A 27,267-nucleotide genomic window follows, 5' to 3' on the forward strand; every position below is an offset into this window, starting at 1 on the left:
CCTTAAAAACATGCCCAGTGGGAAGAAGTCAGTGACTGAAGATCAAACACAGTAACATTTCATTTATATGGAATGTCCAGAAAAGGCAAAGTCTATAGAGACAAAAAGTAGACTAGAGATTGCATAGGCACGGAGTTGGGAAAGAAATGTCTGTAAGTGGGCATGAGGTTTCTTTCTGGTGTGATGGCAATGTTCTAAATTTAGTGTTTGGTATAATTGCACAACTCTATTAATATACTAAAAATCATTCAATCAGATACTTTAAAAATGGATGAATTTCATCTATGTAAATTATACCTTAATAAAGCTATCAGTAAAAAGTGATACCACATTATGAACAGTTTGTGAGATTGAAATTTGAGTTTCATATGTAAGTTCTGCTAGGCATACACATTTTCCCAAAGAAGAGAAGAAAGAGAAGTAAATTTCACCTCATTTTATGAGGGTACTCTAACTGTAACACAATAACAAGATAGGAAAATACGAGAAAGGAAAATTAAAGGCTCATCTCAGCTATGAATATGGGTAAATATTCCTAAACTATTAACAAATCTAATCAAACTATGATAAATAAATATCACAAATGAGGATAATTCCAGAAGTAAAATAGCTTATTTCATCATTAGAAAAATTATTTATATAATTCATTACTACAACAAAGAAAGGGGAAAAATGTATTAAAGGTGCAGAAAATCTAAAGCAACATCAGGAAGATGGCAGAATTTGAGGGAAGCACCGGACCCTCCTTCCCATAGAGAAACCAATTCAGCAACAATACTCAGGCCAATTCCTTTTGTGAGAAATTCAGAAACCAATGAAAAGGCACTGTACCCCTCGGGAGTGTGCAGCTAGCTGTATTCAGATTGGTGGGGCACTCCTTCAGCTTAGTCCCTCCCGCTATCATACTGCCTTGTGATCCAGAAGAAACTCATGGTTTGTGGGTCCTCCCTGAGGAGAAAAGGAGTATACTGGACCTTATGTCCAACCTTCTGGCTTTTCAGCAAGCCTGCAGGAATGGCTGCTTTTTCACCTGTCTCAGAGCATGGATGGGACCTGTCATGCTCTAGATGCCTGGAGGCCACTGAGAACCAAAAGAGCTGGATGGCCTGCTGCTGTTGCAGAGGACCCCTGCCACACCAGACAGAAGCCGATACAGCTTGAAGCAGAAGTTCCTCTCTCAGGGAGAGAGAGAGAGAGAGATGAGGAACAGGTATCCACTGTTGCAGCTTTTAAGGAGGAGAGTGCCTGAGGGGCTTGTTTCTTGCCCATCTTAAACCTCATACAGGACCCATATACTCTAGAAGCGTGGGAACCACTAAGAACTAGACGAGCTGGATGGCATGCTGCTGCTCCACAAGGCCTTTGGTGCAGCAGACAAGCCGATATGGAAAGAAGAATGGGGTGTGTGTACAATGTCCCAGCTCCGCAGGGCCTGCCTGAGAAACTCATTTCTGTCTAGCCCAGTTGGGGCACCAGTGGAACTGGGTGTACTCTAGGTAGATGTCTGGGGCTGCTGAGATTAAATAAAGAGCTGGGTGGCATGTTTCTGCTTCTATGGACCCCAGTATAGCAGACAGGCACCAGAGTAAGCAATGCTGAGATTATGAGCTCCTGGGAAGTAAACAAAGTAAACAAACAGAAAATGTATTTAATTAGAAATCTACACACACTAGCTCAGACAAGTCATATCCACAGGGAAGTTTTGAGAGTTTCCAGAATCTCTAGCTGGGGCTGATCCTGGTGAAGGTTTTTTTTTTTCTGTATGTGAAGCCAGTTTGTAAAGAGGAAGAGGTGGTTGTTTCTTCAAGTGCATGGATAGCGACCCAAAGTTATAAGGAGCACAAAGAAACAGAGTAAAATGGCTGAATCAGAGGAACAAAATAAATTTCCAGAAACTGACCCTAAAGAAACAGAGGTATATGAATGATGTGAAAAGAATCCGGAAATACAGAACTTGAAGAACGCTATAGACTAATTGGACCTGCCAGACTTATACAGAACTCGCCACCAACTACAGTATTCTTTTCAAGTGCACATGGAACATTCTGCAGGATAGACCACATGTTAGGCCACAAAATAAGTCTTAAATTCGAGAAAATTGAAACCATACAAAGTATCTTTTCTGACCACAATGGACTAAAACTAGAAATCAATAGCAGAAAAAAAACTGTAAAACCCACAAATATATGGAAGTTAAACAACACACTTTTAACCAGTGGGTCAAAGAAGAAGTCACCAGGGAAATTAGAAAATACCACAAGAGAAATGAAATGAAAACGCAGCGTATCAAAACATATGGATGCAGTGAAAGTATGCTGAGAGGGATGTTTAAATACTGTACTATATGCTTACAGATCGGTTAAGAGGATAAATCTTGTGTTACGTTAATTTTTATGACAATGAAAAACCCAAAGACAGTATTTTTATACAATTAAATACCTGTTCATGATAAAATTCTCTTAGTAAATGAAATACAGCAGAGAACTTTCTTATTCTGTTAAAAAATTATGTACCAAAAACCTAAAACAGCCATCATACTTAATGGTGGATGTAAAAACCATTCCTTTTAACATCAGGAGAAAGACATTTATGTCTGCTATCATTGCTTGTCTGAGACATTGTACTAGAGGGTACAGGCACTAAGAAAAAGAAATGAAAGTTAAAAGTGTTAGAAATGAAGAAGCGAAAGCATCATTAGTTGTTGCACATTAGTTGTCTGCACAGCAGACACAAAGCATCATTAGTTGTCTGCACAGAATCTCAAGACAAGTTAATAATAGATTTCAGCAAGATTGCTGGCTATAAAGTCAATATATGCTAAGATGATGGTATTGTATGTGCCAGAAGTCAGCAATATATACACTCTTAAAAAATAAATATTATTTAAGTAATAGCAGGAATTATATGGTATCCAGGAGTGGAAGATGCATCCCAACTTCAGTGATGTTAAAATGCGAAAAGGGAATGTCTTAAAATCACTCTGTTTGTTTTGGAAATACACATACATGTATCAAAAGTGTAAAGAAATGTAAGGCAATGATGAACACCAAAGTTGTTCAGATAATGATTATTTTTGGTGAGTCAGCAAAGATAGGTTCATAGTCTTCAACTCTATTGGCAACACAGTATCTTTGTTGAATGGTTAACACATGAGTCCATGTTCATTGTATTTTTCTTTGTGTAGCTACTGCATATTTGACGTATATCATAAAAATGAGGAAACCTATCAATGCCATTATTCCAGAGAAATAATGGTGGAGGTAGAACACATTTTTCCAGTAAGATAATAAATTTCAGGGAGTATTTTATATAGGGAGAGAAGAGGAATCAGAAGAAGTAGGAGAGTACTGTGATACAGAAACAAGGGAGGGAAAATTTGTTACAAGCAAAAGAGAACTGTTGTTTCACAGTGTGGGATGCCATAGAGGAATTAAAGATAGAATAACAGGGAAGAGCTTGTTGGACTTTCCTTAGAAGGTTTTTTTAGCAAAACCCTTTTGATAGCAAATACCAGAATCTAAACTCAAACTAAAAACAAACAAACAAACAAACAAAAACAGAAAAAAAAGAAGTTCACCAAATCAAAGGACGAACTGCCGCAGGGAATAGCCTTGGGAAGAGCAGTGGTACCTGAAACCAGACTTACATCTTCAGTGTTAGTCCTTATCTCACAGCTCTTCCCCTCTGACCATCTTTTTCATGTGTCCCTGGCCATATGGTGACATCCTTATAGCTTAGACCCCAGAAAAGAAAGATTTCTCTTTCTCATCTTTCAGTCTTTCCTTGATTTACATGGTTTATAAATTTCTGGTCCACAGGAAAAAAAAAAAAAAAAAAAAAAACCTTGTTTATATGTAATTTTTGGTTAGGATTTAGGTTCATTTCATTATGTGCATATTTTTCATCTACAGGAGTAACTGGGAGGAAATTTAAAATTCATGCAGGAAACAGGGCAGTTTCTGTTGGGCAGGACTGATGTCCACCTTCTGCTGTATCTGGTGCTCCCACCTCTCACCCATTTCAGTGCCACTCTAATTTCCAAAAATACATATCTAAGCCCTAGGTATTCTTTCAGAACCACTGTTAAAGGAGGAAAGCAGAGAAACCAGCTCAATTAATAAAAAATTAATTTGAGTTCTTTTACTCCAGACTATCCTCTTCCTAAAGATTGATATGAATCTGAATGTTTCACATAGCACAAATTTATTAAGTGATTACTCTGTTAGGATAAGGCTTACTATTTGAAAGAATGTGATAAACAGAAGATAATTCTAGATAGAAAATGGAGTGAAGGATGATGGAAGAAGTACCTGTCTGAAATTTTTGTGTTTAAAAAAAAGAGCCTTTTTTTAAAAAGAGCTTTTTAATGAAACCTCTGAGAAATACCTTGTATAATATCATTTAAATCCAAGCTTTGTAAATCTTCTTTCCTGCTTTAAAAGAAATTTCTACTTTATGCCATGGGTTTCTTAGTAATTTTTTAGTAATTTTCACATATGTTAATTTTTAATTTTTAAAAAATCCCATTTAAAATGTTATCAGTAACCTTTTATCTTATCAGGTCCAAATTTGCAAAAACCATTCTTTTAAAGAAATGTCCATGCTTTTACTCTCTTAAATCTTAGGAAACTTACAAAGGAAATAGAGAAAACATTATTGTTTCCCTTGAGAATTTTTTTTTTAGATTTTATTTATTTATTTGATAGAGATCACAGGTAGGCAGAAAGGCAGGCAAAGAGAGAGAGGAAGAAGCAGGCTCCCTGCTGAGCAGAGAGTCAGATGTGGGGCTTGATCCCAAGACCCTGGGACCATGACCTGAGCCAAAGGCAGAGGCTTTAACCCACTGAGCCATCCAGGCACCCCATCCCTTGAGAATTTTAATAAGGTGTATATATGTATGTATATATATATTTTTTTATTTTTTTTTAAGATTTTATTTATTTATTTGACAGAGAGATCACAAGTAGGCAGAGAGTCAGGCAGAGAGAGGTGGGGGAAGCAGGCTCCCTGCTGAGCAGAGAGCCCGATGCAGGGCTCAATCCCAGAACCCTGAGATCATGACCTGAGCCGAAGGCAGCGGCTTAATCCACTGAGCCACCCAGGCGCCCCAATAAGGTATATTTATAAATGTAATCAAAATTATATGAATACTTAGTATTGCTGCTGTTAAATTTGTAATGAGTTGTAGGATTTTTGAAATTCCCTGACTGGCTTTCATCCAAGTAATTTGTTTTCAGAGCTTATGCTCTAGTACAACTGAGGGAAGACATGCTATTAACTATTGACCCTCTCAGTTAAATATTTCAATAAGTATTAAGATGCTGTTCACATTTAGCATATACTTAAGAAATGTATATCCTTTTAGTAGTTTGAATATATAAAATTGGTGCTAGAAATGATGATTTAAACTTTTGGATTTATTTCCCCAGAAGAATCAATTCTATGAATTGATTCCAGTGTTATATAAATAAATTTCATGTCGATATACATGTATTTTAGTAGCTTACTAATTGAAAATGGTTTTATCTTTTGAAAATATGAATTACAGAAATATATCCTGATCTAGTATAAATTTTTTGAATTCAAAGATTATTTTAAAGAATATCAGTGACTTTTGAGTTTGGTATAAAGTATTATGAGCAAATTTTAATTATCTAGGTTCTCACTTCCAGTTAGTAACAATACTATACGTGAGTATTAGTTTCTTTAAGCCTATTCACAAAGGCCTTTTATATAGTACAATAAGTAAATTACCCACTAGGAAGGAAAAACAATCGAATAAAAGTATTGAAATCTGTTATGTAGGAAAACCAAGTTTAATTAAAGGAGAATGAGACAATCTTCATGAGACTTCTGCAGATATCCTAGAATATGGTAGCCTTCGTTCCTAATAGGTCAGTCACTATCTATAACTTCATTTAAAATTTTATGGCTGTTCTTTACTTAGATACAGTATTAATATCACTCTGAAATATCAACTATTATTTTTGGTGATTTGGGAAGTTTGTTTTTTTTTTCCTTTTTCTTCATTGTTTGAGTAGTTTAATTGGGGTGGATTCTTTCTGTCCTGCCCCCTTAACAGCTTACGCAACTGAAATAAGTATTGACAAAGGGGATGGAGGAAGCCTAGAATGAGGAGAATAGGTATAGGATGAGTGAGGAATAGATACTTCTGTGTTGAATTAGCTGAGTTTAAGCAGTGGAAAGCAGAAGGAAAATGCAAAAAAGTTTAGAAAGACAAATGCTTAGTTTCTTCTTTGGAATGGCATGTGTGTTGCTGTTCTCATTTTCTCTTGGGAAGGGAATCAGAATGGGAATCATTGCACCTTCCTTAGTGGTCATTAGTAAGCATATCTTGTGCATATCAAATGTCTAGGAGGGCTGAGACTGATCTGATAATATTACCATATGAACATTGAAAAATTCTTAAAATAGTGATGATGATGAATCATTCTGGATATACTTTTTGTTCTGAATATCTGTCTTTGTATTTTGTACTTGGTTATAAAAGTCTTGAAGGGGCATTTATTTTAGTAACTAGAATAGGGGATTGGAAATAACAATAAACGTATAGTTGAGTTCCTCTTGCTATGAATAAATCAGATAATGATAGTTTTCCCACAAATATTGGAAAGTCAGCTTTATTAGTTTTCCAAATGTCATAATAATACATTTTTACTGAACCTTTTTCCATAGTTTTGGGGGCAGAAGTGTAAGTGATGTGGTTTAACTTCAATCCAGTTAAAAGTCGTTAGGTTAGTTATTCTGATTATTTTGAAACACATTATATTGCTGTTATTGCTTAGGTTAATATTTACTATAAATGCCTATCACATCAAAACTATAAGTACAAATTAAAGTGTACGTGTTAAATGTTTTCAGTTTTGGGGCTGTTTTGAGAAAAGTAGTAGTAAACTTTTAAAATGATTTGGCTTTTATAATAATATTATATTTGATTTTCATTTTGAGAAATCATATTCAAACACATTTATAAAACTATTTAATTGGGCATCACTTAGAACTCCCATCACAAAGTGTAAGGGCATTGAATTAATTTTACTTCCTGTACATGTTACTAGAAGTAGCATGTCTCTTATCCATATGCAGATATCCATACTTCTTTGATAGAACCTAATTTGAACGCATCAAGACAGATTGGCATTTCCAGTACCATAAAAAATGGCTTTGTTAATTGCAAACCATATTTAGTATGACCTTATAACAAAGTAGCACCTCAGGTGTCATGCTTTGTCTTTAATGTGCACACTGGAGCTACGTTCATCTGTACTAGACAACTTCACTTCACGGAAAGAGTTTTTTTCTTGATAGGCAATTAGCAGTAATTAGGAAGATTCACCTCAATAAGATGTCAACATGAGATTGTTTTAAAAAGTTGAATGTCAGTGACTTAAAAAGAAAGTTCTTCTGACACATTGGTATGGCATGTGAAACATGAGATGTTAATTTAACTTTTCTGCTTATTATTCATGCACAATATTATTTTGTCATTCAGACACTACACTGACAGAGTGTAAAGGGTGTTAAAATAGTGCTGCTAGAATAAAAAGAGGATTAATCTTCCATTGGCCAATTAGCCAAAGGGTACTTAATGGTCTCTAAAGGCTACTGAAGTCTAACTACTAGCAAAAGCATTGGTAAAAAGTCCTCTATATTACCTTCATTTGCTTGACATTTTATGAAACATACTATAGGCTTTTAATAACTGCATTTGTCAGAAAATAGTTTATAAATGAGTGATGTAGTAACTCAGTGTATTTTTCATAAGAAATTTTGTTATATAAATAATTCCATTTCTGCCTGAGATCTTTGTTCTTCTTCTTTTTTTGTTGGTGGTGGTGGTTTTAATTTTTAATTCTTTTTCTTGAAGATCTCAAATATCACAAAGAAAAACTCATGTTTTCAATCTATAACATTTGTTAGTAACTTGAAGGAATTATTAATCTGAACTATTTATGGGAAATAGAGTATGGGAAATACTCTACTGATAACCTAGAAACCCATGTAATTTTCTTTGTAACTCATATAACGTTTTAATTAAGTGACCGTGCTTTTAGTCTTTTAAATGCACAATACAGAATTTTTATTTCTTTCAGTTTTTTTTTCTTGCAAAAGAATAAGCAACAGTCCCTAACTTACCATGTTCCCACTTATGATAATGTAAAAGCTGTAAGCATTCCACAGAAATCATGCTCTGAATTTTTATTTTTGGTCTTTTCCAGGGCTAGTGAAATATGATCCAGCTCTCTCTGTGAGGCTGGGCAGGGGAGCAGCCGCAGCTCCCAGTCAGCCACGCGATCATGAGGGTGAACAACCAATGTACTTATGGCCATTATGTATCTATGCAGTCATTCTCTTTTTTACTTTCACTATAGTATTTATTTATTTGTTATTTTATTTTATTAACATGTAATGTTTTATTTGCTTCAGTCTTAAAAATAGTCTGTGAATCATCAGTCTTACACAATTCATAGCACTCACCATAGCACATACCCTCCCCAATGTCCATAACCCAGCCACCCCATCCCTCCCCACAGCAACCCTCAGTTTGTTTCTTGAGATTAAGAGTCTCATGGTTTGTCTCCCTCCCTGGTCCTATCTTGTTTCATTTTTTCCCTCCCTATCCCTCATGACCCCCCTGCCCCGCCTTTCAGATTCCTCATATCAGAGAGATCATATGACAATTATCTTTCTCTGATTGACTTATTTCGCTTAGCATAACACCCTCTAGTTCCATCTACGGTTGTTGCAAATGGCAAGATTTCGGGTTTTTTGATGGCTGCATAGTATTTCATTGTATACATATATATACCATATCTTCTTTATCCATTCATCTGTTGATGGACATCTAGGTTCTTTCCATAGTTTGGCTATTGTGGACATTGTTGCTATAAACATTTGGGTACACGTGCCCCTTTGGGTCACTACATTTGTATCTTTAGGGTAAATACCCAGTAGTGCAATTGCTGGGTCATAGGGTAGCTCTATTTTCAACTTTTAAGGAACCTCCATACTGTTTTCCAGAGTGGCTGCACCAGCTTGCATTCCCACCAAGAGTGTAGAAGGGTTTCCCTTTCTCTGCATCCTTGCCAACACCTGTCATTTCCTGACTGGTTAATTTTAGCCATTCTGACTGGTGTGAGTTGGTATCTCACTGTGGTTTTGATTTGTATTTCCCTCATACCGAGTGATGTTGAGCACTTTTTCATGTGTCTGTTGGCCATTTGGATGTCTTCTTTGCAGAAATGTCTGTTCATGTCTTCTGCCCATTTCTTTTTTTTTTTTTTTAAGATTTTATTTTTTATTTATTTGACAGAGAGAGAGATCACAAGTAGGCAGAGAGGCAGGTGGAGAGAGGAAGGGAAGCAGGCTCCCTGCTGAGCAGAGAGCCCGATGTGGGGCTCGATCCCAGGACCCTGAGATCATGACCTGAGCCAAAGGCAGAGGCTTAACCCACTGAGCCACCCAGGTGCCCCCTTCTGCCCATTTCTTAATTGGATTATTTGTTCTTTGGGTGTTGAGTTGGATAAGTTTATTATAGATTTTGGATACTAGCCCTTTGCTTGAAATATTGAACACTTTATTATGAAACAGGCCTTGTGTTTGATGATTTTGCCCAGTTGTAGGCTTATAAGCATCCTGAGCACATTTTAGGTATGCAAAGCTAAGCTTTGATGTTTGGTAGGTTAGGTGTATTAAATGCATTTTTGGTTCATAATATTTTGAACTTATGATGAATTTGTCAGGATGTAACCCCATCATAAGTCAAGGAAGACCTGTATTCCCGTTGAAGGAATACCGATTTTATTCACAGGAAGGAGAAATAACATGAAGATCATGGTGACTTTCTAGGAGATTCTTGCCTATAGAATTTATGTAGGTATTATTCAACTAGAATTTTCTCTCCAGTTTTTTTTTTTTTTGCTTTAATTCTGGTAACAAAATTATTATGTAGTAATTTTTTTAAAGTTATAGTAGTAAGATTCTCAAATTGCTGCCTCTGCTTAAGTGTGAACCAGAATAATCTGATTGTGAGATGTAAATCAATTTATTTGTATGTTCAACATGAAATAACATCATTCCATACTCTCAGTCTTATGTAGAATTTAAGACAAAAGATTTGGGTGAAGTAACTGTAACCAGACAGTTGCCATTGAATGATGATTGTTTTTCCTTACTTTGACTGTCAAGGGCTTTGGGTTTCACAAGGAGAAAGAAAAGTCAGAGACTCCACTATTGTTAGAGATAAGTGCCAACCCTCACTTTTTACTCTGTTCTACTGACTGACCTTTTCCAATATTTGACACCTAATCTTTTCCCTAGTATGGACTGGAAAGAATCCTTCTCCTTCTCCCACCAACTATTTTTTCCTTAGGCTTCTCAGACACCCTGCTCCTTTGACCCATTCAACCTCATGTTAGGCTGGATTTTCTAGAATTGACATGTGTCTACATTTCAGATCCCACTGTCCTAACTAAAACTGTTTTCTTAAGTTTTTAGATAGTTCATTACTTTAAATTTCCAGTCCAGTGGTGAAAAACATGGGGAGAACTGAACAGTGTCTTTCAGTGCTATAGAGTGATTACTGTCCATCAAAAAACATTAGGTAAGAATCAGTCTCTTGGGGCCCCTGGGTGACTCAGTTAGTTAAGCACTTGACTTCAGCTTAGGTCTTGATCTCAGGGTCCTGGGATCGAGCCCCACGTTGAGCCCCATGTCGAGCCCTGCATTGGGCTCCCCATCAGGCTCCATGCTCAGTGGGGAGTCCACTTGTCCCTCTGCTCTTCCCCTGGTCATGCTCTCTCTCTTTCTGTCTCTCTCAAATAAATAAATAAAATCTTAAAAAAAAAAAAAAAGAAAGAAAGAAAAGAATCAAAAGAGCTGCACCACCCACCCTGTTCTTTTCCCTGGAGCACTGCTCCTAAACTAGTGAGTGCTCACAGGTGTTTTCTTTTCCCATGCCATGAATAGCATCATATCCATTAAATAGTCAGATGTTGAATATTTTATTCTTTGGAGATATCAAGATTAAAGTATCTAAAAATACATTATTTTGGGGAGTGATCAGGGAAATGATTCTTTCAATTCTGATTTTTTTTTTCTAAACCCTTTGCTTCATTTCCCTTGGATTCTAGGATATTTTCCATGGGCCCAGTTTTAGTTTTTCTAATAATTCATTCTTGAATATTAAAATGTTTACCAAGGCTTCCTGCTGGAAAAGATATCCTCCCTCTCGTCACAGTTGGCCTCAGTTTGGGCAGTGTTTTGGGCAGATAGCTTCTCTAGAGTAAAAGTTGGAAAGCAAGGTGGTTGTAGACCTAGCTGTAGCCTTTAATATCATACCTAGCTTCTAGGAAACATCTGACAAAACAGACCAGGAAGGATATGTGGAAGGAAACTGGGCTTACCAGATGGGATGTGAAGGCAACAGCATTTCCATTAGCTCCCTGTTTTGTTTCTTCATAGCGCTTACTGTAGTTAATCATTGTATATTTCTAGGGTTTAGACTGGTAGCGACCTGAAGGCAAGGACTGTCACTTTTTTGTTTATCATTGAAAACAGAGTTAGAACAGTTACTACTATGCTCTGTGTATTTAAAAAAATAAATGCTAGACACTGAGTCAGTTCTGAGTCTAGACATTTCCTAATGAAATCTTCTAGAAAATGTTACGTTGGGACCCAGAATAAAAGAAATTTTTATTTCTTGAATAAACCGAACAAACTGTCATGCATGAGAACAAGGGAAAGTTTGTCAAGAGAGCCTTATTCGCCTGGTTTCTGGGGTTCCACAGTTATTGTTGAGTGCGGTAAAAGGAAGCTTCTGGCCATAGGCTTTTGCTTGGCAATTAAACTGTAAGATGCAGATCTAGAGGCAATTTATATTTCTAGCAGAGAAAATGAGATCATTTTTTAAGGCAATTGAAGAGAAAATTAACACAAAATTATGGATAAAGAAAAAATTAAATCCAAATGAGGACATTATACAAACTATACTCTTCGGGGTTGGAGATACTTGCTCAAGGTGGGCAGGGTGGCAATAAGAGAACAAGGTTTAAGAAAGAGGCTTATTTTTTTTAAATGGGGACTCAACTTTAGTTTTCCATGCTCGATAACAAATTGCCACAAACTTAGCTGCTTAGAAGCAACATATACATTCATTAAGTCACAGTTTCCATGGGTGATGAGTCTGGCACAGCTCAGTGAAGCCCTGTTCTAAAAGTATTACAAGGCTGTGTTGTCACAGAGTAACACATCAATCAGCCTGTCTTCCAGGCTGCCTTCCTTTCCGGAGCTCAGGCTTTTCTTCCAAGCTCACGTGTTTGTTGAAAAAATTCAGTTCCTTATGATTATAGAACTGAGGCCCCTGTTTTCTCGTTGACTCCTGGTCAAGGACCATTCTCAGTTCCTGAGGCTTTCCTTAGGTTCTTGTCTTACTATCCTCTCCACCGTCCTTCCACAACATGGCCACTTACTTCTTCAAAGCCAGCAGGGGAATCTCTCTGACCTCAGGAGGGCCTCTGGATTTCTTGTAAAGGCCTTGCCTGATTAGATCAGGACCAGCCAGGATAATTTTGCTTTTGATTAACTCACTGTCATGTGATTAGGGATCATAATTTAAAGAATGCCTTTTGCATATAACATATGCAAATAATACAGTCATGGGAGTGATAGCCCATTACATTCGCAGGTCTCACCCACATACAAGGGGAAGGTATTTTACAGGGCGTGGGTCATTGGGGGTCCTCTGAGGATTCTGCCTCCCCCAGAGCCCCTTATGGAAGAACAAATTCTCTAATACATTTTATTTCTTCTTACGGTTGCTTAGAGGGTTCTTTCCTTCTCAGAGACTTATGTTTCTTCAATGTTCTATTTAAGTAAATAATAACTAGGGTCTAATTTTAACCTTTTATAGTGTTAAGTTCTACTTTATAAGCTTTAGTTAGAATAATTGACTACACATAAATCAATACAAATCTCAGTACTTATTCCCAGTGAAGTCAACTTTTAAATTGAAATAGACTTTTGAAAGATTGGTATATCTTTTAAGGGAGGATTTTTCTGTATATGTTTATATATATACTTGATATTTTATATATATCATGAAGCATTTTTTAAAATCCAGGTTCTTAGCCTTTAAGATACTTTTCATATGCTTTATGGTAGCATTTACCGCAAGATAAGTGTTAACAATAATACTGTAAATTTAAAATTTACCAAGTGCTATCATACTTTTTTAAAATTCTTCCCTCAGAATGACCTTTGCTAGGTAGACAAGCACCATCTTTGTTTTTAAATGAGGAAACAATGTCAAGCATTAATTAGCATCACTCAACTGGTAAGCAGTAGATCCCAGGCTAAAATTCAGAAATTATGACTCTCCATGTGTTTTATTATTATTTATGGTTTTAATATAAATGACATATATTTTTAAATGTTTGGAGATGGTAAAGTAATAATGTGGAAATAGGAATCATGCTTTTGATAAAGAAGAAAAGTAACAATTTTAAGGGTAATCTAAATTTATTGGTAAATTTTAAGCATATTTTCTTTCTAACAAGGTCACCACAATTAGTCTCACGTGCCAAGCTGAGTGTACACAAAAGAAAATTATTTATGCTTCTTGTCTTATCTGTAGCATTTCTCAAATGAGAAATAGGATGTTTAACCTGAGAGAAGTTAGTAATAGGGCCATCATTATTTGTCCAAAATTCAAATGGATAAAGGACTCCAACCTGATGGAATATATGATTTGTTTATTTCTTCTATTTCAACACATGCCCTGTAGCATTTCTGGGCATGTATAACTATATTAGAAATCCTTTTTAAAGATTGTAGGTTTTAAATACTGGTTAATCAAAATATGATTTGTATTTTAGTAAATTACAAGTCATGTGATTTACAGTCTCCATAATTTCAGTGTTTCTTCATTTAATAAATTTTGTATTGTTAAAGTTAAAATCTCCTATACATGTCTTTTAGAGAACTATATTTATTGGCTTGGTCTTTCTATGAAAGATTTATTAATAGTGTTAAGATCTACCGCTGTGGAAGGAATAGACAGAAATCTAATGGCATGCAAGTTTAACAAATGAGAGAAGCTACCGGGACTGTTCATGGGAAGAAAGGAGCCTCATCAAAGTTGAATTTTCTGTTGCCTGAGATTCCACATAGAATTGTAGCCATGAGTTATGTCATACCAAATTACAATCTTAGAAAGTCTAATTTAGATGCATAGCATTAACTTTAGGATTGATAAATGTTCCAGTGCATACTCCTTAAGTAAACACTGATAATATTACTTTACTTTAAAAAGTGTATTTTAATTTATATAGTGATAAACTAATAGAAAGATTGTAAATATGAGCTGAAATCAATGTGTCTTCATAGCACCGTCCATGCTACAAATGGGGAGACTTCAATTTTTGGAATCTTTCTTTTGTTTCTTACCATACAGAGCGCACTGTTTTTAGATACCTGGGGGAGGAAGGCACAGTCTTCTCTCAAGGACTTACTAGGGTTCATGGTTGAAGAATAGGCCCAGTACTATGGGAGCTAAGAGAATGGAGAAGCTACTTGTGAAAGAAAAAGAAGGGACGGAACAGAAGACTTCATAAAGGAGGAAATACTAAGCTGTTCTTCACACATGAGTGAGATCTCAGCGGAAGAAAATGCCAAGTGTGGACACATTGATGTAGACTAGGCAGACAGGTTGGGGGTGTGGCCGGCAAGTTTGACTTCAGATGATACTTGTCTGAAACACAACTGAAGCTAAATCTTAGAGAGTGTTACTATAATGACAGACATCTGAGCTTTATTCTACTGGGGTAAGAAACCCCTGAAGGGTATTTGAATGAGGGATTAACAGGTCCGTGTTGTTTTAGGAAGTTGTATAATGGTTTAAAAGTGGGAAGGGTTGTGGGGAGGGGAAGGGCTTTTGCAGTAGTCTCAGTGGGTTAGTGAGAGTCTTCATTAAGAAAGTGGCAGAGGGAGTAAATATGAGAAACATGACATAATTTATAGAACGTGACAATTGGTTGGACATAGACAATAAACAAGGAGAGAGATGGATTCAAGCTTGGAAGATAACCAGGAAGATTTTTAGGTGTGGGGAAATTATCAGTTTGCTTTTAGATATTATTAGGTACCTTTGATAAAATTCATGAATGAATGTTTCCTGAAAATATATAGAACCACACCTTTCCATGATAAGTTCAGATATAATCAAGTGGGCGCCTGCGTGGAGCAGTTGGTGAAGCTTCCAATTCTTGGGCTCAGCTCAGGTCTCAATCTCAACTGTCATGGGATCGAACCCGTAGGCCAACTGGAGTCTGCTTGGGATTCTCTCTCCCTTCCCTATGCCCCTCCCGCCAAGTGTTTCTCTCCCTCTCAAATAAATAAATAAATCTTTAAAAAAATAAGTTCAAATATAATCAAAGATTTTTTTTCACCAAAACATACTTTTTATTCTACTAAAACATAATCTAATATCAACTATATCAAGCTCTAGTTTTGAACCCAATATCTGAGATATTCATATTTAACAGTATAGACATATATACACAAAGAAATAGGCAATTATTGGTATAGGTCATTAAAAGTTGTATTTAAATATAGTGTTAATACTTAAATAACTTATGTCCCATATTTATATTACTGTACGTGTTGGCTACATCTTTTGCTGTTTCTCATTAGAATTTTTCACTAAGAAAGACTTTTTGCCCCCTGAGAGATTTTAGTACCATTTTGTCTAATTGTTCCTTATGTTAAACTACCATATTATAAGCTTCTCTGGAATAATAAAATCGTACTGCAGTTATCCTCTTAAGGAGCTCTGAGTTGTTAGGCCATTACAGCTTGGTGACATTCTGCTGACTGCAGATTGGTAAACAAGAAGGGTTGACATTAAGACAGTTTCTTTTACACTATTTCATACAAACATTACCAGTATGTCTTTTAGTAAAATGTTGATGTCATTAAAAATTCAAATGTAAGGAGTTTAGCGCAGTTCTACGTGAACATTACAAAAAGGACTCGGCAACTATCAATCAGATGCATTAGGCTGAGCGAATTTGTTTGCACGCTATTTATTTGAACTAAGTCTCTAATAAGCCTCTTTTGCTAATTGGACTTAACATTTATGTTACTAAATGAGAAGCATTTTGGCTGCTATATAGCATGGTAAGACCTACCCAGTGGAATAAACAGCTAACATCTGTTATCTTGTCCTGCTCCAGCTTGGCTTTTACCAGTTAAGTACATCAGTCCTGAAGTCAAGGTTATCAAATATGTGAATCTCTGGCTCAAGCCTGTGTATGTGAAGTCAAAGAAATAGCACATCATGAGTGAAGACTAGCCAGCCAAAAGATGCTGGATGCAGCCGGCCCATTTTGTTTTAACCTTTACAAGTCCTACAACCTTAAGCAAAAACCTTAAGTAGGAGTTATGATTTCTGTAAAGTTTTTATAATAATTATTTTAGAATTAATTTCACTTTTTTCTTTACCATTAAGATTTTATGCTGATAATTGTTGGGTGAAAAATAATTACTTTTTATAATAACATTTATATTTATTTTCTTTTTGAAAAAAGAAGCTAAATTTGGATTTGGCTGGGCTTCGGAGGGAAAAAGAAGACTTGCTGAGGAAATTGGAGTCCTCATCTGAAATCACAAGTTTGGCAGAAGAAGTTTCCCGGGTGATAGTTCCGCGGATACAAGTTACATCACTTGGTCCTTCAAGGAGCATGGATTTGGAGATGAAGCAATTGCAGTGTAAATTAAAGGTAATTAGAAATTTTATTAAACATGAATACATACATCTTTTCCTCATAGTTCTGGAGTCTACAAGTCCAAGACCAAGATCCTTAAAGACATATTTATATTGATTCTAATTATGGTATAAATAATTCAAAAGTTATTAATACTATATTTGACCTCATCATTCTCTTTTAGCCTAGCAGTTTCTTATATGGTAACTTACAACACTATCTCTGAGAAAATGACGAGATACAATGGAATCCTGTTAGAAGATGGCAGAAACTAGCCATTGTCATTTCTCTTTCACTAGTGAACTCCCCTCTAACCTCCATCCCTCCTTTCACTGAACAGAATTCCTTTCAAACTTTAGTGTATCAACATAAATAGAAGTGTTTCCCTCTAGACAGTTGCTACTGTTTTAATTTGGTATTTGTTAGATGGAGATGAGAAAGGAGGAGGGAATTTATGGAGGGAGAGAGAAACACAGGGCAAAGGTGGTTGGTTTGATAGATTTTAGCAAGTTAAACCTGAGAATAAGCTGTGTTCCTTTTCTTTGTAAAGAATACTAAGTCAGTTGAAACTATCAACAACTTAAAAATAAGGCTGACCTTAGTTTAAGTAGAATTACCTTGTAAAAAACAGAATTTGTGATATTTAATTGGAAAGTTCATTTTCATACTGTTTAAAACAAGCTCATTTATTCCTCACATACTTAATTATTTTGTTCGGTGGGTTTTGCTAGCTGGGAGCTCTAAGGACACTGTATGTGGGACCATCACTATATTGAGAGTCACTAGAAAGAAAGTTCTAGTTGGAAATGCACAGAATCCATTAGGAATGGAGTAACTATGACTGCTAAAAGGGCATTAGAATATTGAATTATCGAACAGATTCAGTTGTTTTTAATTCAAAATATGATAGGTGTGCACTCCAAAAGTATCTTTAAATGAAGGGTTACTAAGAAGATAAAATAGGAGGATAAAGTTTGAAGTAAATGAATGTATCATTACTTGAAAATATTTTGCTTTGTTAACAATAGATATACACAGTGGCATTAATTTAGATATTTCCTAAATACCATCTTCTTCAGAGTTTTTGTGTGCAGAACTTGCCTCAACCACTACATTTCATAAGTTTAAATACCTTACATAATAGAAATATGAGAAAAAATAGTGGTGCAAGCTTTGGTGCATACATCTTTTCTTAAAATGCACTTGTTTGTGAGAAAGTGGACTAAAACTATTTCAGTGTTAGGTTTCTTACAGAAAAAATCTTTGAGATATTCTTTGATCTTACCTGTATCTACTACAGAAACTTTAATTCACAGTTCTGTAAATTAAGTGTTCATGCTCCTAATATAACTTTAGTTTTCACCAAGATAAAATAGAATGTTGGATCCAATAATACCTAATCTGATTTCTTAAATTTTTAAAGTGGTTAATGGCTTTACATTGATTTATATTTTACTTACTTAGTTTTATATACTATGAAATCATCTAACATAACTTTGGAAATAATAGACCCATATCAATATCTGTACGTTGTTTACCTTATGGTTTCCCATGGTGTAACTTTTCACCCACATATAAATCTCTCTTCACTTTGGAGGAATGTGTGAGTCACAAAGATAAGACTATGAGAATGCCTGGAGCAAGTTAGGTCATACTTCATGTATGTTTGAAGTGAAGTGTCCATATCTAGCCTGGAGTCCTAGGACACTGACCAGGCTACATAGGGACAGAAAGGATTAAATCTTTACTTCTGCCTTGTTTCATGTTTTAATATGGAAGTACCTTAGAAGACCAGTACCTTAAGGTGTCTAATACACTCTGTTACTACAAATCTGTTTTGATATTCCATTAATTTGCCAGGTCTCCTCTAACAAAATACCACACACTGCATGGCTTAAGTAATGGAATTTCTTTTCCTCATAATTCTGGAGTCTACAAGTCCAAGATCTAAGTATCAATAGGTCATAGGTTCTCTTGTTAACTTGTACCTCTTAAGGTCAGTCCTGCGTCTGTGTGATCTGTGTTTGCGCTCCTCTTCTAATAAGGATACCAGTCATGTCAGGTGAAAGTCCACCCATATGACCTCATTTTACCTTAATTACTTCTTTAGGGCCTTATCCAAATATAGTCACATCTTGAGGTACTGGGGTTAAGACTTTAACATACAAATTTTGAAGGGACACAATTCAACCCATGGCAGATAACAACTTGCTAACATCATAATTTTCTAAAAAAAAAAACTTTCTTGTTAATGTTTTTATGCCTAATTAAGAAGAAACTCATTAGATTTGAATATATTAAAGGTTTACATGGATCTTTTTAAATTTTATCCAAGTAATTTTAGTCTTTTCTATGTAAATTCTTAGGTATACCTCTCAGATATACATGGTGTATTGAGTATCATTTCATCGCTCATGTGTATTTTCTGTATCCTTATTTTTACCTCTATTATACATGTTTCTTCAAGGTATCCAACTATATATAGATAGATAACCAAATATTTAGGTATGTACAAATTCCTTCCAGTAGATGGTGTGTGTGTGTGTGTATGTGTTATTTATATTTAGTGTATTTATAGTTATTTATAAAATTTGAATTTACTAGTACTTCAGTTTATATTTGTGGTTCTTTGACATCCTGAGTGTTGAAAGCATTCCTTTGGGGTAGACCAAGTTCTTTTCCAGTGTTCTAGTAAGTCAATAATGAAGCATCATAGCTTTTAAACTACTGTTCCTTTATAGGTAAACTATTGCCAGGCTGGTTCTAAGTCCTTTACAAATATTAACTCGTTTAAACCTCATTTTTAGGGGTGCCTGGGTGGCTCAGACATTAAGCCCCTGCCTTTAGCTCAGGTCATGATCTCAGGGTCCAGGGATCAAGCCCTGTGTTGGGCTCCCTGTTCAGTGGGGAATCTGCTTCTCCCTGTCCCTCTGCTCCTCCCCACCTGCTTGTGCTCATGGTCGCTCGCTCTCTATCTCTCATAAGTAAATAAAAATCTTTTAAAAAAACAAACCTCACTTCTGTCCTGTGAGATAAAATCTATTACTCTATTTTACTGTTGAGAAAGCAGAGACACAGGATAAATTAATTGTCCAAGGTCAACTGAGCTACTAAGAGATAGAACTGAAATTAGAACTCAGTCCCTCTGACTTCAGAGTCCATGCTTTTACTCAGACACTCTGCAGTTTAAAAACAAACAAACAAACAAACAACAACAACAAAAACCCACCTTTAATAAACTTAGGCAGGAAAGCTCTAACCACGATGGATTCTTATCATTGTGACATTTTTGAAATACATGTTTTACTCCAGATTTGAGGTCATGCTGCAGATAAGTATTGTATAGTAGAAATGGAAAATATTAGAGGCCCTGGGTTTTTTTCACTCTTTGTGCACTAACTTCTTATGGGACCAGACTGAGGAAATAATTTCTCCAGAGGTCTAAAGCAGGGATACCTTTCTACCCACTTTGTAAGGATTTTTAAGGATCAAATGAAATGGCTGTGAGATTTAGAGATTCTGGTAAAAGTATATATCAAGCTGGTGTTGTTTTATTTACTATAATTCAGTAATCCCCCAACTCTCCAGAAGTCAGACTTACAGCATTTTCAGTCACCTAAAATAACAGCCTTAAGTCTAAAAACAGAAAAGAATCAAACAAACTACCTTAAAATTCACTTAATTTATTCCACTAAAGATACTGTCAGGCTTCATTTACCACCAGTTATCTTTTATTTTAAATGCAGCTCCAATAAGTCTATTTGTTCAACTTCTCAGCAGAAAACACCGCAAAAGATTAGAAGTAGGCATATTAAAGGAGCAGACAGTTGTTTTTAGGCAGGAATATGGATGGCAAAAGCAAGAAATTTTGGCCAAGAGATTGACAGAGAGAAGAAGAAAATATGAAAATGTTAAGGTAAAAATACAAAATTAGAAAAACAGCAGTCTGGGACCATTTAGAGTAAGGGTCAGTAGCCATTTATATCATAATAGTTCCAAAAAGCATGACAATATAATGATATAGTGATGACTTACTATAGCAAGTTAACATATATAATTAATTACAGTGATAATATTTATAATATAATATCACTATATTGAAGTATCACTATATTGAAGTATCACTATTATAGTGCTTCATGTAGGTATGGATGTTCTTGTTTCTAAGTGAGTGAACAATCATTCCAGAGAGAATTGAAAATTAATGGTAGAAGCAAAAGCTTCAATTATCTGCTAAATTCACTAGTGTGGGATATCTTATTCTGACAATGCATGTCAAATATGGTAGAAATTTAGATTGCATTACACAATCAAAAAAAATTTTTTTAACTTGTATTTTATTTATTTATTTAGAGAAAGAGTGAGAGATTGAGGAAGTGGGAAACAGAGGGAGAGGGAGAGAAAGAATTTTAAGCAAGCTCCACTGCAGAGCATGACATGGGGCTTGATCCTGCAACCCTGTGATCATGACCTGTGCCAAAATCAAGAGTCAGACACTTAACTGATGAGCCACCCAGATGTCCCCACTTAATCAAAATTTTTCACATTCAGTACACTTGCCATTTTGACATAGTCTTAAATTTTTAAGAAAATTTCCATATTTATTGTAAAAATTATAAATTATTTCAAATTTTGTATTTAGATATGCTGTACCACTGAGATATTTTGAAGTCTGACTAATGAATTTGACTCACATTTACACGATGTGATTAATGGTTTCATCTTTTCAAATTTATATTTTATTTAGTATGACATAGTCAAAGCTGGGAATAGTTCTAACACAAATGATTGTAATTACTAGAAAGATTAGCAAAATAACTATTCCAAACACTTTTAAAGCTATCACATTTTATTCTACTTATATTAATTTAATATTTAAAAATTTTAACAAATGAATTAATGTATGTTAACACTATCTTTTAGATGGGGAAACTATAATATCAAAAACACTAGGTAATATCTCAGATTACATGTTTACTTGGAATTTGAGCCCAAATTAAAAGTTAGAGCTCCTGACACACCATTTACTACCTCTGGCTCCCGGGCTGTGCAGTCAGCAAATACCACAAAGCTGTTCTGCTTTGAAAAACTGATGTTTGTGCATAGAAACTTGAAAAATAAGTAGTAGTAGTAATAAGTTGAAGTAAGTAAATATTTAGTATTAGTAAAGTTCCCTATCAGTTATCTGTCACTGTCATGCAAATCCTAAAATGCAGCAGCTCAAAACAGTAGCACTTTATTAATTCTTAAGATCCAGTGGGTTGGACTGGGCAAGTCTTTTGCTTCTGTCTTTTGCGTTCTCTCTTGTGCCTGCTGCATTCTTTTAACTCAAGGATTTATCTGGACCAGAAGTTCCAAGATAGCCTTACTCACAGCTGATCTGCAGACCGGCTGCCCGGGTACCTCCCTGCTTTTCCACACGGCCTTTCCTCTATCTTCCCTGCAAGGTGATCCCAGGCAGTGTTCTGAGAGGGCAAAAGTACAAGCTGCAAATGTTGAGGCCCAGGATCTGGTACTTGCGTAATGTAATTTCTGCCACTTTTTTTTGTTTTTGGACAAAGCAAATCATGGGCCAGACAGACTGAAAGGGTTGGAAGATGAATCTTACCTCCTAATGGGAGGAGCTGCAGAGCATTTGTGACCATATTTGGTCTGTTATGGGTTCTTAGTAAACCCACCATTCATTTTAAGTGATCTTATTAGCCCATTAAAATACTAAATTAATCACATGCGCATATACATTTTATAAAAACAGTCCATGTTTCTTGCCCATACGTGTATTTTATTTTGGGTATGTGCTTTTTACAGTTGTTATACAATGACATTCTTCTGTGGTTTTGGTATGTTATATAAAAATTTTAGTATACCATAGTACTTCTATTAAAACATATAAAATAAAGCATTTAAAAATAATAAAATGTCCGTCTTAATTATAAGCATAATTTTGCAAATTTAATACTCTTCATGAGAATGGTATTTATTTGTATGCTGCATTCCACCAAAGACTGAAAGGTGTATTTGATTTTATGTGTATTTTTAATCTAGAATGCGACTAATGAACTCACTAAACAGTCATCAAATGTGAAGTCTCTGAAATTTGAACTCCTAGCAAAAGAAGAACACATAAAGGAAATGCATGAAAAGTATGTTCTTGATATTTTTATCCATTGTATTTGGTGCCACCTAGTGGTAGTGAACTCTATTAAACATTGCACCCAAGAAATAATACCGCATGTCCAAAATGAAGTTTTTCCTTCCTTAGTTCATGTTTAAACCTCAATAAGAAGAAAGTTTAAAGAATATTACCTATAAGCATGGTTGATGGCAGACTATTTACTATTTTTTATTTAGAGTAAGAATATTTAAAGTTAGATTTTCGTTCTTAAACATTTAATTTTGAATATATATAAATGAATTACCTAAAGACTACAAACAGAAAACTTATGAATGTGGTAATTATTTGGACAAAAATATATATGTAGATTGATCTTTTATTGGATTTAATGCCTAAGCTTATAGAGCTAAGGTGGAAAAAAAGGGAAGTTTCATTTGTCTCTAAAAGGAAGATTATAAAAGTTTCTACTTCATGTGTTTATTAGCAGAAAGGGGTTTGAAATGTTCTGTCTCACTGAATCAAAATGATTTCTTTTCTATATATTTTATAGATATATTATTACAGCTTAGGGGTGATTACATGTTTAGATAGAATTCCAGTCTGTTGTTGATAGTTTGAGAAATATATCTATGTACTGTACATACATGTATACCACATTTAAATGAAGATAACTTAGAAGTGATAGTAACAGATGAAACTACTAGACTAAAAGATTGGTTAATTTTTTAAACAAAATATCTCCGGGTTTATTTATGAGCCTCAGAAGCAGTCTTGTTTACTATTTAAGAGTGAAGGCTCTAGAGACACATTCTTTGAATCCTGGCTCCTTGACCTGCTAGCTTCGTATCACAGTTTAATAACATTCACTCATAAAATTCTTGTGAGGCTTGAACGACTGTGTAGAGCACTTGTAACAGAGCTTGGCACACAGCAGGTACACTGCAGATGTTGCCTGTTACTATTCCATAGGACCAGTAGTAGTCGTCATTGCAGCTGCCGTTTCACACAGGTTATCTGTGAAGCTGCACTGATAGGTCAGTTCAGTCATAAATGATATTAAATTAGAAGATACCATGCCCAAGGTTACTGTGTTTCTATAAGACGGTATGAGATTTTTTATTTATTTATTACTGTATAGAATTGTTTCCTGTCAGTGTTAGGCTTGTTCATGATCTCCAAATTTCAGTTTGATTTTTGATAGCAATGCAAAAATATAATTTAGATATAATGATTTTAATTTTTCATAAATTTTGTCAATCTTTCTCAGTTATCCTATTTTTTAAGTCTTAATGTATATATAATACTATAATTACCAGTAACAACTGGATTATAAATTTTGTAAAAACTCAAAGTATTAATAGAGCAATATTTCTTCTCATGTAATTATCTTATTTGCAATTAATATCAGATAGCATTTAAAAATTAACAGGAGGTATAGCACTGGATAGTATGTAAGATTATCATATAATCACTGTTAAAGTATTTTCTATCATCTCGATAAAACATCTTTTTTCCCTTTCAAGGATGTCCCGAATGGAGAGGGATATAACCATGAAAAGACATTTGATAGAGGACTTGAAATTTCGACAGAAAGTAAATCTGGAAAGTAATGAGAGTATTAATGAAATGTTAGAAAATCTTGAAAAAAAGGTATCAGCTTTTATGTTCTCTGACGTTGAAAAAAAAAAACACTGCCCCCTTATTTATTGATACTCTTGAGTATCAATCTTAATAAATTTATAGAAAATATTCACAAAATATGTATACTATTACATAATTACATTACTTGCTCTGGAAGTACATTGTTTTAAAATTCAAGACTCAAATCTCATACGTAACGTAGCCACACATTCTCTTTATATTTGTGAACATATCATGAGAAGATAATCAATTTTAAATTTAAAAATCTTCGATGTTTCTTTATACAATTTAGAATTATTTATTTGCCTTATTTAGTTTGCTAACATTTATAATGATTAAATGAAGCATATATTTTTAAATGAAAAAGGTGATAACCAACTACCAGAAGTTTTTTAAAAAATGTACTCACCCAGGGTTTTTAAGTGTACTTTTTCCTTCTGTACACTTAATTCAGCATACTTAGAAAGAGAGTTGTATTTAACACAGTTGGATATCTGACCCTAAAGTGGAAATCAGCAATTTGCTGACTAAGAGATTTTGGGGTTTTTTGTTTTGTTTTGTTTTGTTTTGTTTGTAAGGTGCTATTTGCACAACTCATAAAGCAGCTTGTGCTTTGGCATTCATTAAATGTTATCCACTCCAGAGAGAGCATCTCCCTTACTTTCCTTGTTGGAAATAAAAATGTAAGTATCTGTTAGCTCAAGTGGATTTAAGAGAGAAAATTTTACATGAGCAAGACAAATGCACATGAATTTTTTTTCTTTTTCTCCTCCACATATCCACATATGTTATAATTACTTCCTATAGGGTTTTTTTTTTCAGTGTTGTCATTTAAATACTGCTGATTTTCAAACTTTCATTCCAGCTATCATTCCAGATACGGTCTTAGAATCTTTTTATAAGTAATTACATATCTTTAGTGGCATTAAGTGAATAAAGAGAAACTGTTTCTTCTTTCAAATGTATAATTAATATGTTGCAGCACTTATTTAATTTTATCATAAAAAGTACATGTTATATGGTTATAACTGAAAGTTACTCATGACTCAGTTGCTTAAGAATCAGAGACAACCATCCCCTACTTAAGGAAGTTTGGGTTAGTAATGAAAGGAAACATAGTTAAAATTAGTACTGTATTATTAGGCAGACCACACATACCAGCGTTCATACTTTTTGTGCATTTTTCGTTTTTTAATGATTTAAGGGTTTTCGTCTCATTTGTGATATGAGTGCTACAAACCTTATACTTGAATTTGATATTGTGTATTTTTAAACTTTTATTTATTTAAATTTGATATCATTTATGAGAGAATAAAGAAATTAGACTTATTCATGAATTCATTTGGTTTCTGTTTAAACAAATGGAGTTTATGACTAGGATGCCTTAACCGATAATAGTTACCTTTACGCTTTTGCTGTAGGTGAAGACACTAACTGAAGAATGTTCCAACAAGAAGGTATCGATTGATTCACTAAAGCAGAGACTCAGTGTTGCCGTGAAAGAGAAGTCACAGTATGAACAGATGTATCAAAAAACTAAAGAGGAATTAGAAAAAAAGGTACGCTTTTTGGACATGTTAGCTTAGAAATGGAATGTTATTGTATCTTTTTAATTTTTAAAGTCCTCATTTTTTCTCCCCAAAACTATTATGAGCAACTCAATTGTTTCAGATAAGTGTAAAGTACATTTCTATCTCTACATGAAACAGAATTTGTTTAACATTAAAGGTAGTGCTGTATTAGAGAAACAGATTTTGTGTCTTGATAATGTCTTTTAAATGAACACTATTGTTAAGAACTGGCCTAAGTGGCTATAAATTTTTTGGACCCACCTAACCTTATAAACTAATTAAATATTTCTATTTGGTTTGTGAGATCTTTTGGCCTAAAATAGCTTCCATGTCTTTAATGATGTCTTTATAATTTTTAGAAATGTAAATAACTTTGATGATAAATATATGAGAATATGTGCACAGGATATTTTATTGAAAATAAATGAAAACAACCATCCATTTTACCCAAATGAAAATAAATACAGAAAGAGAATCATGAAACCATTTTTTTACCTGACATGTATACCTAACTCTTCCCGATGTGTTTGTGAATGATTTTCTATTCTGTGATCACTGGTCTTCTGCAGGATGTCAAGCTTAGTCTCCTAGTATCAAAAATAAGTGAGACCGAATCTGCAATGGCAGAGATTGAAACAGCAGCGTCTAAGCATCTTCAAGGATTAGCACTGCAAAGTGAGCAGGCCCTGGAAGGTGCACAGAAGAAATTGTTGTTAGCCAATGAGAAAGTGGAAGAGTTCACCATCTTTGTAAAGGTTTGAATTACTTGTAGTTTACTAACTGTACTGTACTTCAGGAGAATGGTGACCTCCTTGAGATGATATGGGAACACTCTGAAGTTTCTGCTTTCTGAAACCACAAAGCATCTTCTCCTACCCTACTTGCCACAGTGTTCAAAATTTGTCTAGAAAAAGCCTGGTTTTACAGTTTGAGTTTAAATTTTTCCACCCTATTTTTAATATTCTTAATATCAATTCAGTTATGAATTATAATAATCTTATAATCAAGACAGGTTTTAAGATGAAAGAATTAAGTCATTTATATACTCTATTCTTTTGAAAATCCAGCAAGAACAACCAGAAACTTGCCCCAGATTTATTGAAGCTCAGAGACATCTGAACCCCAGTCCATAGCCTATTAGACATGAAATGGATAG

General features: G+C 34.7%; 1 protein-coding gene across 5 annotated transcripts in view; it reads left to right on the forward strand.

The window, feature by feature from the left end:
- Nucleotides 1-27,267, forward strand: part of CNTLN (centlein) — a 276,063-nt gene that overhangs the window by 215,752 nt on the left and 33,044 nt on the right. For all 5 annotated transcript variants that reach the window (XM_080819727.1, XM_080819729.1, XM_080819731.1 and 2 more), the window contains 5 exons: nucleotides 16,608-16,799; nucleotides 22,830-22,927; nucleotides 24,423-24,549; nucleotides 25,962-26,099; nucleotides 26,681-26,866. In XM_080819727.1, the coding sequence (XP_080675853.1) occupies nucleotides 16,608-16,799; nucleotides 22,830-22,927; nucleotides 24,423-24,549; nucleotides 25,962-26,099; nucleotides 26,681-26,866 (741 nt within the window). The remainder of the gene's footprint in view (nucleotides 1-16,607; nucleotides 16,800-22,829; nucleotides 22,928-24,422; nucleotides 24,550-25,961; nucleotides 26,100-26,680; nucleotides 26,867-27,267) is intronic.

The sequence above is a fragment of the Martes martes genome, assembly GCF_963455335.1.
Source record: "Martes martes genome assembly, chromosome: 12".
In the NCBI taxonomy this organism is placed as follows: Eukaryota; Metazoa; Chordata; class Mammalia; order Carnivora; family Mustelidae; genus Martes; species Martes martes.